General features: G+C 44.0%; 1 protein-coding gene across 2 annotated transcripts in view; it reads right to left on the bottom strand.

The window, feature by feature from the left end:
* Nucleotides 1-1,126, bottom strand: part of PRKAG2 (protein kinase AMP-activated non-catalytic subunit gamma 2) — a 220,769-nt gene extending 219,643 nt beyond the window's left edge. For both annotated transcript variants that reach the window (XM_086467066.1, XM_086467064.1), the window contains exon 1: nucleotides 997-1,126. In XM_086467066.1, coding sequence (XP_086323192.1) covers nucleotides 997-1,089 — 93 coding nt within the window. In that variant the 5' untranslated portion in view covers nucleotides 1,090-1,126. The remainder of the gene's footprint in view (nucleotides 1-996) is intronic.
* Between the last annotated feature and the right edge of the window lie 13,475 nt (nucleotides 1,127-14,601).

The following is a 14,601-nucleotide window of genomic DNA, read 5'->3' as shown; positions in this document are numbered from 1 at the left end:
GTGGCCTGGTAGAGACATGTGTAGGACTGTTTCCCACTTTTCTGTAATAAGATTTAAAAAAAAAAACCCAAACAAAACAAAACCCAGAAGAGATTGCACAGAAAAAGATACAGGGGCTCTGCTATTTCTTGCCAGAAGCTCTGAAACCAAAAGTGCATCAGGACTGACAATAAAAGAACTAAATAGTTACACAGACAACAAGAATGTCCTAATAGTAAAGAAAAACAATAATCAAAGTTGGGAAAGGCATGTAAACTCTGAAGACAGAGCCAGCCAGCCTTTTAGTACTCACTGGGAGCAGAAAGAGACTTTTGGTCAGAGGTTATTCGCTATATACTAGAGTTTCTTGCATGTTTCTTTATAGCGTGAACATACAAAACAGTCAGCAACAGACTGCATGGCTCACTAGTCTGCTCCACCACGGCAATACCACTGTCCCTGTGCTTTCGGCGATAAACAGACTGCTTGCGCCCAAATCTGAGAGAGCTCTGGGTTTCCAGCCCTGGGAAATTCAGACGTGGGTTAGTCTTGAGAGAGGGAAGAGTCAGATTAAACGCTCTGATTCAGCCACAAGGCACGGACAGTTCCCAGAGCCAAACCCGGGGATGTTGAGTCCAGCATTTGGGGGTGAACAGACCTTTTGCTAAACCGTACTACCAATCTGCGTGTGAGCTGGATGAGCCAAACCCCCAGCCCAGGGCAGCAAAGCAGCGCTGCAGCCGGACTTATCCTCGCTCCTCCGTGCCACGGACGCTGCACTGAGCTCCCAGCACTGCACGGGGGGCAGAGACCAGGGGAGCCCCCCATGCTCCAACTCACTCCAGACACGGAGGACCTGCCAGTTGCACCCCCCAGCCCAGCGCCCCCCAAACTCCAGACCCCAGCGGCAGCAAACACCTCTCCCTGCCCTCCGCTGCGCTGCATGTCAGAGAAAAACAAGGCTCAGCCCAAGCCACGCCAGCTGCCGAAGGGGAGGAAGAGCACGGAGCCACTTACGGGGATGTGCACTCGCAACGTGAGTTTCTTCTGGCTGGAGCTTTTCCTGCTGCTGGAGGCATCTTTCTTCTTGTCCATGGCAGTGCTTCCCATCCCTTCACTCAGGCGTGGTGCTGGGCGATGGAGCTGGAGAGGGAGGCTCCTCTTCCACCTCTCCCCACCGTCCCACCGGCCGCAGTTACTCCAGGCTCCTTATTTTTTTTTTCTTTTCTTTTTCTTTTTCTTTTTTTTTTTTTTTTAAATGGCCTTAGGAAATGGGGAGGGGGGGAGAAGCAGAGGGAAGGGGAGGAGTTTCTCCAGCTCCGGCCTTTAATCCCAGCGGCGAGGTGTCAGGGGGGACCTTGTCAAGAGCATGAGATGCCCTTACAGACGCTGCTCGCTTTCTCACTCTTCCGCCCTTTCAAAAATATCCGGAGCATCCTGGGGGGGGGGTGAGAAAGTTTCCTTCCCCTTGCCCAGCTCGGCCGCACTCTCCCCGAAAGAGGGGCGGGGGGGGAGGGGGGGGCAAACCAACCCAAAAACCACCCAAACGCCACAACGACCCGAAAAGGGGAAGGCGCTCGGGCGAGGCTCCGGGCCGCCCGGCGGTGGCAGGGGGCCGGGGCGGGCCGGCTCCGCGCCCCGCGGGCGAGCGCTGCCCGGGGGGAGCCCGGCCGCGGCGGGAGGAGGCGCCCGGGCGCTGCCGAGAGCCCCGGCCGGTTCGCCGGGAAGTGCCAGACGAGCACAACGCAACTTTCCTCCGCGGGTGCGGGACGCGCCGCTGCCCGGCCGCCGCTTCCCTCGGGCCGCCGCGCCGGCCCCTTTTGGGTGAGAGAGAGGAGCTGGGGCTGAGCCCGCATTGCCCGGGCTGCCGGGGGGGGGGGGCGGGGGCGAAAAGGCTGGGTTTCACCTTGCCCAAAAGGCACCAAGGTTCTCCTCCCTCCCTTCCCTCCCGACCTCACACGCTGCTCCTCACCTCCCTAAAGGAGGGTTATTTCCCCCGGAGGCAGCCCCTTCCCACCCCTCCGTGCCCGCAGCAGCACCCTTGCGCAACCCGGCGCTGCCCAGCCCAGCCCAGCTCCCTCCCGCCGGGTGAAACCGCAGGGCTGCCCTGCCCCTTTGCTGCCAGGCGACTTGTGCCGAGCCCAGGAGGGCCCCCGTCCGCTCTCGAACACAGGTTTTCCCGCTGCCTCCCTCCAGAAAGCCTTCCAACGCGAATGCAAGTTCAGCCGAGCAAAGAGAGGGGAAGCGATTTTGGCGTTACAGTGTCAGACAAGGGAAAGCTGGGGAGTCCGCTCCACCTGGGGCTGCGCCGGCTGCTGGAGTCCCGGGCGCGCTGCCGCGCAGCTCCAGAGCCAAACCCTGCCAGCGCCACCCCTGCTGCCAGGCGGGCTTTCGGGGCTGGGGCTTCTGGACAGCAGAGACGTGCCTTTGCCTTAAAACAGCAACTGGTTTTCACACACACATAGAAACAAACGTCCTGGATCCAAATATGAGTTTTTGCTTTAGAAGCGACTCTTCTTCCCTTGACAATCTCTGCACCACCTCACGCTGTCTGGATTTGACAATTAGACCAAGCCCGTTACAACCACAGAGCTCTGGTCACATCCCTCAAACACGGATTTTCACTGGGTTCAAAGCTGCGGATGTGTGCATTCACAGAGCCTGCACCGTAATTACCCACAACAAATCTTACGGGATTCTACAGAACAATGATTTATAAACATTGAGAGAAGGGGAAGTGTTTTCCTTTAAAGTCTTCTGAAGAAAATACAGGATTGTGATCGCTATCTTCAAGATACACAGGAATTCAGATTTATTTCCCTCATGATTTAACAGATGCAGGTATAAACTCAGTAGCCACTTCTCCAAAACCACACAGAATCAAATAAAAATACAAAACACTCTTCTATAACGTTATAGATAACTGTCCTATAGCTTCCTACAGGACATCATGGAAGGATGGGGTTACCAACATTGTCACCAGATCAGAAAGGAATATTAACGGCACATGGACAAAGCAGAATTCCCCCAGACGGTGAGCAGTGCCTGGGGCAGCTTGGGAGTCCTCCAAAAAGAGCGGAGCAAGTCAGTAACCCCTGCTTTCCTCCACCATTTATATCAACCTTCTGCCAACAAAATGCTGCGGCCACCAAGGGATATGGGAATGATTGACCCCTTGAATCAAGAAGGGAGAAAATTACCAATAAACATGTCTATCAGTCATGACAGTTTTCATTGTTAGTATGGTCTTAAAAGTGAAAAATAAAGGAAAAAACCGTGGAGTTTCTTTAGAAGGGCTTTAGCACTAGATATCATAAGCAGCTCTCCTGGCTGTTCTTTATTAAATTAACAAACATTTGAGGAGGAATAAAATCTACCAGATATATAATCCATTCCTTTATTTATGCAGAATTGTTTCCTGTCTACATTTAGCTTGTACCCAGGGCTGAACTATAGCAGTCACTCTATCACCCAACAATCCCCTCACCAGCCAGGCAGGGAACTGGGAAAAGGAGAGGAGACCCATGGGTGGAAATGAAACAGATTTAGTGAAAACACCACCAATACCAACAGAGATACACCAAGTTATACTCAGCCCAATGAACATCCAGCCATCACAATCAACGGGAGAGCAGTCCTCAGGAAAAGCCAGCAGAGGAGCAGAAGGAACCCCCACAGGAGCTTTCTCTCCTCAGCAAACCTTCCCCCTTCATACTGACCATGCTGTTATGGGATGGGCTGCTGCTGTAGCTCGCTCAGGTCAGCTGCCCTGGCTGACTCCAGACTGCTAACGGCCCGCCTGGCGTGGCTGGGCGGGGATTCTGTCCCAGCCAAAACAAGATGTTCCTACATGTTATAATTTGTTTTCCACATTTAGTATTTTAAATCTAAATTGATTCCTTCTCTTCTTGTAGATTATATGTATGAATAATGGTGGATCATGTAAAAATGGGTTGCAGGAAGTAACATAAAGGCATTGTGACCAAACTCCCAATCCTAAACCCCCCCATGAATCAGCCTCCCCCACCCCATCAGGATATTGCCTTAAGCATATTTATAACTTCAATAATATCACAGTGTGGGGTTATTCTTATTTTTCTCCTTTGATCCTCTAAGATCCCAAATTTGACCTTTGATCCTCCAGTCATATTTTTAAACTTTTCATTGCAGCTCTGAGGATTAGAGACACGTTTAAAAAAAACCCCAAAGCCCAAATCCTCCTGCAGCTGCTAGGCTTCAGGGGCTTGACTCCCCATAAAATCAAGTGTTAATAAGACCCAGCTATAAAATAAAGGAATCACCAATTATTTCAGACAGTAAGGCATCATATTCTTATCCTTTTGTTTTTAATCTTTTTGGGACAAATGCAGCCATCATATGAACAAGCAACATTGTAAATACTTTTAATGAGAGCTAAAATTATTTTTTTCACGTTAAATCCTGTCAATTTGACTACTAACAACCCTGTTTTCAGAGGCATGTAAGCATCTAAATTACTAATTTCACAGATAAATGAGTACCAAAATACTTTGAGAATATCACCCCAAGCACTTGGAGGTTTCATGCGCCCTCGGGGGGAAAAGCAGAAGAGCATCTCAAACACGCCACATTTTGCCTCTCCCCAATACCACCTAAGTGCTCCCTATGACCAAGCCATACCTGTAACCCAGCACAAGTAGCACGTGCATTTTGGACTACCCTTGTCACAGGACTTGCCCTAGTTATTCCTTAAATACAGGTTGAGTCAATTTTTCCATGATAATTTCCCAGAGAACATTCCTAAGTTTGTAAAAGAGCCATAAAATTTTGCTGTGAGCCTTGGTTGTGTCGATTGTAGTTGCTGGATGTAAAATAATGTGTCACCAGCTAATTTTTGTGCTGAAATTTCACACGCGATATACAGAGATTTTTTTAAGACTTAGTTTAAGTGAAAAACTGTGTCTAAAAACAGGGTGCATGGGCAGGATTCTGTGAACTTTGGTCCCCAGAACGTCCCCAGCACATAACAGCAGCAAAGACTGACAACTGTTTATGCCGAAGGAGAGAGGTTGTGTGGTCAGACGGCTGTGCTTCCTCTCCAGGCTGTCAGACGCCTTCTGGTACGCGAGTGGTTACTGAAACAAATTCTCTCAGCACCTGAAGCCCAGCAGCGCACGGTGCTGTTTTAAAGCTGCGTGTGGTGGGTGAGCTCTGGCCGAGCCGTTTGGCCCTACAGCTCTCTCCCTCTTGCTCACACCATTTCTGCTGGTGTGCTGGTCACTCCAGAGCCCCTGCACTGATTCACCCACTGAGGCAGTGAGATGTCTTCTCATCCGGACCAGAACACAGAGGAGAGGAAGTGAGAGAGAAGCAGTTTCATAGGAACTTTCTAGGCTGTTTCTCTAATTTAATCTGACTGCTAATTTCTCCGCAAACAGACAAAGGCAGGGGCAGTTTTTTGAGTTTTCTTTCCTAAAAGTGTCTCAGTTGCAGACCTTGCGCAGCTTGACAGTCGATCCTGGGTGTCAAAAAGTCTCAGAAGCCTTAATTTGAAATGATTAGGCCCATGCAATGGGTTCGTTTGATACACAGAGGGCCGTAGCATGGTTGGCATGGGCACTGGTGCAAGGACTGGCAGGAGGCTCCCCATTTTGCCAGCTGCAATGCTTGCCTCACTATCTCCTGCCTTCATGGCTCCACAGCCATAGTCCTCCCACAGCTGCCCGTGTACTCCATAGTAGTGACACCACAAGAACAGATGCAATCACAGTGAATCAAATGGCTGCGTGATGGTGTGACCTGGAGCCTGTTGCGTGGATCGTTATCAGTGCCAGCACCCTGCTGTAGACTGTGGTGACAGGTAAGTTCAGATTCTCATTTGCATCACCATAGTGTACGAGTAAAGTAAGAATAATACTCTCAGTGTCATCTCTGCATAGAAAGTAAGTGTCTGGGAGACCTGATTAGGTACAAACATGAAAAACATATTTTCTTTTTTGAACCATGACAGCTTGGTAAAAGACCTTGAAACTGATTTTTCAAGGTTGACACAACCTCTGGTGGTTCTGAGAGCCATGAGAGCCTTCCAATGATCAAAGCACCTTCTGAGATAAAGAATATATTTTTTTTTTCTAGTATTGGTTTCTATATTCAAAAAAAAAAATCCATTAACTGAAATGATGCTGTTCAACCTCAAGTTTTCTTAGTACTGAAGAATCACAGAAGAAATGGACGAAGCTCTGTAAAGCATCTCATTTCCTCCTTACTGATACAGGAAAATTTCTTTTGTATTTTCTAATGATTGTGATTCAGACTTCCTGGCTGTTAGCCAGACACAATACTTAGTGCATTTGATTTGCATATATAGGCCTACAAGTTAGACAGATAACCTCAATCAGAATCTAATATAGCAGATTATATGCAAAAAACAGTGGAAAGACACTCGTTTCCCATATAGCAAGATTTTTGTCAGTCCTGCCAATTAACACAGAAAAGTACAAATAGTCTTCAAGAGGAGTCTGCTTTTCATTTTCTTTTCCAACAGTATGCATAATGCAGTACATTAGCTAAAAGAGCATTTAAAGGAGGCAGAGGCATAGTTCTACCAGATATGTGTGGGCACAAGAACAAAAAGTGTTTTCAGCAGTGAAAATCTGAAAATACTTCCATGTTCTTCCCAATGAACTATGAAGAATTCAGAGAGCTGAAGAATTACAAATGCACTTTCTGTGAGCCTCTCTGTGCAATAATCTCAGAATTTATTCCTTGGCATAGAGTGCGTTGGGCCTCAGACAGTACAGTAGGCAGTAACAACACTTGCCTTCTGGAGCAAAGCAGATGAGACTGCCCCGAAACATCAGCCTGTTACCGCTTGGTGGTGCAGATGTAAAAAAAGGTGAGGTTTCCAAAAGCAGTCAGTTCCAGGATGGTCTGCAAGATCTCAAAGAAAATAATTTTTGCATGCTTAGCTTTAAATTTATTATGCTGCAAAGTATTGGTGGCAAGGTGTCCCAGAACATACCTGTAGCAGTGTTCCTCCACTTGACCGCCACCCAAGGCCAACGGCTAGGCTCTGTTTAGGGAAAGCAAAATTGCATTGAGCAAGAGTATTTCCTGCATAAACCAAGTCAAACGTGTTTTCTCACGTTATTAACTAATAAGAGCAGAGCACCAGAAATCACATTATGTGTGGAGAACCAATGAGAAGGTGATCATTTATGGATGAGACAGAGGAGTGAATAAGAAAGGAAGAAACCCCAGAATGATATGAAACCTCATCTGCACAATGGCTTCCAGAGGATCAGGATACACATTGAGACTTTGCTTCCCTACACAGCTTGGCAGGACCTATGGATATCACAGCATGTGTGCAGTAAGACCCAAACATCAGAAAAGCATGAAAGGTGAATCGCAATTTCTCCTTGTTTCCATTAATAAATTGCATTTCTCTTGTACTAAGAGCACAGTCTTTCCAAATTAGTCCTGCAGCAATGCCAACACATTAGTTAATCCCCAGCTAGCTATTCTGTCTAGTTGAGGTGCTGCAGAACTTGTTTTTATGCTTCTCCACGCATGATGAGCACGGGCAAGCATGATGAGCAGGTGTGAAGTGTGTATTGATGCAGATCCAAGATGCCATCTCCCCAGAACAAAAGGTGATGTGTTGGACAGGTTGCTCAGAAACTGTACTTTCATCTACACTAGCAAACCAAACAGCATCCCGGCACAGGCCTGAGCACTGTCCTGTGACTGTCCATATTGTTAAATTGTTCACACAGTCTCTGCAGAGTTTTGGCTCAGGCCAACTACAGCTTTCCAAGACACTGCCAAGGCATGGTTCAGGAATTAACTCCGGTCAGGGATCATTCCCAGTAGGATGCTTGGACATGGCTGCTCTGTCTCAGAGACAAGAGTTTTACCACAAGCCTTGCTGTACAGTTGGCTTCAGGGTAAGAAAGCCAACTGAGGTCTGCATCCTGGACCTGCACCACGAGGATGGAAATGTTAGATCCTGGCTTCTCTGCATGCCTGGGCTCTCTGTGAATGAAACTGAAGTTGCTCCTCAGGCTTTTCACGGCCTGTCAGCAGACCACTTCCATAGGAAGATACAAACACAACATCCCACTATACTACTGTTTTCAGCAGACGATACAAGGAGGAATGCTCTTCACATTGCGCTGAGGTGTATAATGCTGAAAGCAGCAAGGGTCATAAATTATTGGCAGATCATTCAGGCACATGAATGGCGACGGATACATCCAGTTAAAGGCTGCAGATTGTGCACTACCATATAGCAATGACAGAATGCAAAAGAAGAACGCAGCAAGTGCACATTTAACGCATTTCATTTTTCAACTCAGTCTGAGATTTTAAAGCCAAGAGAATAGCTTTAAATCTCTCCAACCACGTTAGAAAATGGTGAAGATGACAGTAAGGGAAGACTTATGGTAATATAATTTCATGTCAGGAAGAACTTTTGTTTTGAAATATCTCAAAATGACTGTATCATTTTTCTTAAGATGATGGTCTGAAATCTTATCAGAAGAGTTGTAGAAGCAATGAATGTCTAGAGATGACCCTAGAACACAAAGATGCTCCCCACCCTGCATCCAAAGAGCTCCCAACAGATGCTGCTTAGTGTGATTCAGTGTAGCTTCATTGAAATTATTATTTTTTTCTTGATTAAAATTTTGATTGTCTTATTATGCAAAATACCTGGACTTCAGAGTCTTAAATGAAAAATAGTAAGCTAACACTAGAGATGTGTATAAGCTCAGTAGATACATGTAGGATAAAAAGCCAGTTAAAGAAAAGGAATGGCTCAAGGAGAAATTCTAGGTGTTGAAGAAAGAAGACAAAACCAAAAAACTGTGATTTGAAAGGCACAAGTTACAGTTAACATGAATCCTCAGAGGCATACTGGCCATGCAATGAGAGTATTTTCTACTGAATGCCCCCCCTAAAATGAAAAGAAAACCAACATGAAAAAAAGTCGTTCTTACCTTTGTAACTGGTAACTGATAGGTCCCCATTTTGGGCCAGTTTAATTATTTTCAACAGAAAGCAGTCAGTCTTCCCAGCTCTCTGGGTATTCAGTGCTGCAGGAAGAGCACAGAGAACAACAGTCTTGACTTTGTTATTTTAAGTCAAATTGACTTCCCCATTTGTGCTGGTTACTCTTTATTTGGCAATCAGCTTACAGAGTCAAAAAAAAAAAAAAAAAAAAAAGCAACCAGCAGGAATATGTGTTGTTGTAGTGAAGGAGGACGTGGTCAGAAGCTCACCCAAAGTGCTGGGAAAGTGTGGACGACAATAGGAATTATCAATAGAGTGCAGTTGTCTGCAGGAACCGTGAAGGGATGGGATACACAAGGTCTGCTTGGAAAGAACAGATGTCAAGGTCATATCCACTTCCACAGACCAAGGAAGTCACACTTCAAGGGTGAGCGACAGGTCAGGCGCTGGGGAGAAAACTGGCCAAGAATCAATGCAGAAAGCTCTCCCAGCTAGAATACGTGACAGACAGCTGCCACCCAGACTGAAAGGCATCTTCTTAGCAAAAATCTTGTGAAATAGCATGTAAAGAGTAATACTAAAGTCCTAAAATGCCCTGATGCCAGCCCTGACAGGTCCACACCTACAGACTAACAGCAAACCCGGGAAGGGGGCATGTGCCTAATTTAGAGACAGAGATCATCAGGTGTTTATTTAGCAGGAGAACTGGTGGAAAGTTAAAGAGCTGAAAGGACTGTGGCATCCCCTTAGCACTGCTAATACAGGACACTTGCATAGGGTGACATGATTGGACTGAGGCCGAGCAAAGGGCCATGTCTCCTCTTCCAGCACCCTTCCCCATTCACAGAGCAGCTAGATCTGGCAATGCTTAATATCACCAACTTCCAAAATCCTGCAACAAAGCAGAGCTCCTAGTGTGAAAAAGCGGTACTGCTGTATGACAGAAGACTAAAATCAGGAAACACTTGTAGGAGAGGAACAAAACCTACATACTGGAGGAGAATGAATAGCAGGAGGGAGATTGAAGCAAGAAGATTAAAGTCCTGTATCAGGTGAGATGAAAACGTCTGCATTTGTTTCTGCAAGCATCTCTGCAAGCTTCCCAGACGATAGGAAATGTATAACCTGGAACTTACAGTCTTCTTTTTTTTTTAAACATAAGTTTATTTTCTTTTCTTTTCTGGTATACATAAAAATGTGGGTGGGGAATGTGGGAGACTCTCTAAGCTGAATGAAATATGTTCATTATGCTCCAGCATTACTGTGGTCCACACAAGACCCATTTCCACTGGGAGATAATCATAAGGTGAGGGGTCCCAAGGGTCGTGGTGCTCCACTCCAGTGTCCTGGTAAGCCGTTATGGGACCACAACAGCTTGGGTGAAAGGCGGGAGACAGCAGTCATATTCCTGTCAAATTTCTTCCTCCCATCAACACTACTCTAACGGCATAAGACTGATCATGTGGAAGATTTTTTTTTTACTGCACAATAGTAAATTCTACCGAGCATTATTCTATTACCTGAACTGACAGTAGAATTATCATTCAGAATTACTAGAATTAGGAGACTATAATGACAAGAATTTTGTGCCTGGGAACTCCAAATCAGAACTGTAACACATCTGTATTTTGACTAGCATATACTACAAGAGTCATTAAATATTGTGTAACTAATTAAGAATATAGGACAAGCATCCATATGTAAAAATCACCATAAACAGGTCTACTTTTATGTTAAAGGCAATGCCAAAGTAAAGATATAGAATTGCTAATATGCATACATAAACATATGTGCATATGTGGCATCTATCTCTCAAACCGGTCTCAAGCATTCCATATGAAATTGGCCCCAAGGTAACTATATTTTCTAGTGAGGAAAAACTGTTGATAGTTTTTGCTGGAAGCAGGCCATTAATTACTAAAGTTGGGGCTAATCCTGCAATCTTATCATAACGGAAGTTTTGTTTTTATCAGGACGTCAGGATCCGTACTAAACAAATATTGTCTCACTGCCAAAATAAAATGCAAGTACTTGGTACAATTTGTTTGATTTAATGGAATATTCAGATTTGTTACTCAGATGCCACTTTTATGCACTTGATGCTCAGAATTTACTTTTTGGTATTTGGACTAACAATTACACTGTTAAGGTTTGCTGTCATGCAACTCAGCAGTAAGACTTTACTCCTGGGAGTGGAAACTCAGACATTTCATTTTAAGCTGTTTGGAGATGAAGGGACAACTTTTCCCATTCATCTCTTCAGAATCTGACAGTAATCCCTTAGCAAAAGGCTTAGTCCTACCAGAACACAGATGTCCCATGAAATTAGGGCAACTTCAGGAAAAATATTTTTAGTACATTCTGCTCATTAGCACTAAAAGAGAGGGTGAGGAAATCCCAACACCCTAACATGTATATATCAAAGTTCACACAAATATTTATCGCTAAATCACACAAAAAATTACAGCTTCAATAGTAATGTTGAGTGAACAATACCATTTTCTTATCAGAAAAAAATTATGTCTCTCATTAATTCTTTTCACAGTAAAGCTGCTTCATTATTTATCCTCTGGATAAGCAGTTACTAACAAAGCTGATCCAGAGTAGTGCATGCTGGTTTTCTCTTTAGTATCTACTACAAGAGACCAGATATTTCAAGTAGCAAAAGCCAAATTAAAACAAACCCCCCAAAATGAAGAATTTTTCTAGGCTGTGGTATCAAAGCATCACTAGGCAGAAGGAAACATGTACTTTCTCTTCAAAGAAAATTGGAGAGCACTGGAATTACAGATTTATAAGCTCTTTCAAAAAGCATCAGCCTGACTCTGGAAGCCTTCTCAGCTCCAATTCAGATCAATTAAGCTGAGATCTAAAGTTGACACAAGAACAAATGTAAAAAAATAAATAATAATGGCATGTATACATTTAGCCCAGGAATTAGAAGAATTTTCTTATATATAAGAACAAGCAAGTTCTGGAATGGATATTCAATGAGAAACTGGGGCAAAAAAGCCCCAAATGAAATATATTAATGAAAGGGATTATATACAATATGATAGGGGTAGTAACAGGTGATTGGAATATGTTCCCATGCAGAATGTAAACATTAATCTCAGAATTAGGCCCAACAAGGTGGGATTACAAAAAGATTTGTGTCAGATTCACAGCTGGATACCACAACTGAGTCTGCACTGCCATTATGTATGTTCAAACATAGTCCCCAGCTTCCCTTTTATTCAGAGGAAAAAAAGGTAACCCTAAAATCTCAGTGCTCTCAAGATAGAAAGAGTATGTTGAAAGCACCACAGATTAGCTCATCTGTCAAACTCATTTTGAGTTAGAAACTGAAATTAAATAATTTACTTATTTCGGTGAAAGACCATTATTCCCTTAGAATAATGTGAATAGAAGCTAAAGTATTCAAATGCTCCAGGTCTTCTGAAGTTTTCCCAGAATATGTGTGCTTGCCCAGAAGGAAAGGTGAGTTCTCCCAAAAGTCACTGGGAAAGGATAAAGTGACTCATTTTACCGTAGTCCTACAGACTGTGAGATAGCTCTGAATATTATAATACCCTTTGAGAGGTCCTGCATCTCCTGGAAGTACCATTACGACAAAGAAGGTACGGCACCACTGTGAGCATAGCAACTCAAAATAACTTCTCAACCAAATACCAATTAGCCTGGTAAAGATTACTGTAATGAAAGTAATTTTTTTTTGGTAATAGCTCAGAGGATTTTAGGGAAGAAATAATTCTGTGGTATGGAATCTGTGGAGGTGAAATAATTCCAGGGCACAAGGCAATTCTGGTTGGAGGAAAGGGAGAACATTCAGTGAATAACCAAAAAAAGCACACAAGTTATGGAAGGCAAACAAGGGTGGAGGCCAAATCTGTTCTCAGCTGCCACTGGACATGAGAGTCTCAGGCTACATGCCCTCTGCCACTAGACTGACACAGGAATGCATTGTCCTCTTTCTCCCCTCAAAACACTGAGACCTTCTCCTCCAAGTCAAATGTCATAGTTAAGCTTCAGTTGTATAGTCGTTTGCAGACACAGTTGTGTAAATGCTGAGCACCTCATGCAGCCCTCAGAAACTTCCTGAAATCAAATGCTGAACTTGACTCTTGTGAGTAACACAAAACCATAAACCAGTCGTTTCATGTGCCTTTATCACATTAGATCTTCAGCTTTTTTTTGTAGTCTTACAATGAGCCAAAGTAAACCTATTTTTCATGCATTACCATTAACCTATAAAGTCCACATTTCTCTTTTGTTAGACAGGAGAGTTTTGGAGCCCTTGGTGATAAACATTGATAATGATTGCTCAACATTTTAAAATGTCCCTATTTAAACTTGGTATGAGTATTCTGCAGATGATTTTTTTTTTAGTGTCCCTCCAAAGTGTTTGCATGCTTTCTGCAAAGAAAATAAATAGAACAAATATTATGGCACCACAAGTTGGTCAATTATTAGCCTTTGCATACCCAGATCATGGCCTTTCTTTACAAGGACACATGTTAATATATAATAGAAGTGTATTTCAGTTCTTTTTTAATTGATTTTTCACATGCATATTGCAATCTTATAGGGTCAGCTGGAAAGTAAGCTGACCAAAGAGAGGCCTTCCAGAAAAATGAGCCACTAGCCACCCATAATGAGAAATACAACTGAAGCTAAACATAGGAAAATTGTTTTCATTTTGTAGCAGTCCCAGGCTGGCATTCGACATGCATCCACCGGCCTCACTTATGTCTGTATGGACTGTCCATAATGGTCTTAAACTGTGGTTCTAACACTTCTCAGATCAGAGAGATGTAACAAATAAATGTAGTGGGCCAAATTCACAATCCACTTTTTCAGGCTACTGGTGCCTATCACAGCCATGACTATCCCTGGGAAGATGCAATTGCTATTTAATATACAATCATCATTTTGAGGATGTAGAAATGGTAAGTGGGGAAACAGCAAACAAGTTTAATCTGACATTGTGCATAGGAAATGAGGTGGCAGGGATCCCGAAATGGCCAGGCAAAGGACACACTGCAATCAAAATATTTGTGGCTACATTCAGAGGCAGAACTAGGAAAATGTGTGAGACAAAGGTTTTATTCTGAGACAGATTAAGGCAAGTCAGAGTTTTGTGAACCAAAACATTCCTAACATACAGTCACAGATAAAAATGACCAGAGAAAAAACAGGCAGAAAATTAGAGAACAGTAGCCAGAGAATAGCAAACTGACTCATGCAGCCTGAAGAGAAAGACTGAGCCAAGGAACCAGGGATCAAGAAATAGTCTGGACTCACCTGGCTCACTGGGGGACTTTTGATAAGATAAAGAAAATCATATCAGAACAGTCCAGTTTAGCCTTCAACAAACTGCCTGAACTTTGTACTATTGTGCCAGACATAGGCAGTTTTAATACAAGGAGGACTGTATTACAGGTCATCATACCGTGCTGAGACCATGTTTATTCTGTACCAAGTTCAAAGTCGTACACCTGAAAAAGGTTACACCAGAGATGTAAAGATATGAGGACTGTACACTCCTATACACAACACTGCACACAAAGAACTCTGGAGTGGTACATTCAATATATCTAGTGGATAAACTCTCCCATCTCTTTGCTA

Source organism: Leptosomus discolor, chromosome 6, assembly GCF_034619465.1.
Source record: "Leptosomus discolor isolate bLepDis1 chromosome 6, bLepDis1.hap2, whole genome shotgun sequence".
NCBI classification, from domain to species: Eukaryota; Metazoa; Chordata; class Aves; order Leptosomiformes; family Leptosomidae; genus Leptosomus; species Leptosomus discolor.
This window is presented reverse-complemented; position numbering and strand designations above follow the sequence as displayed.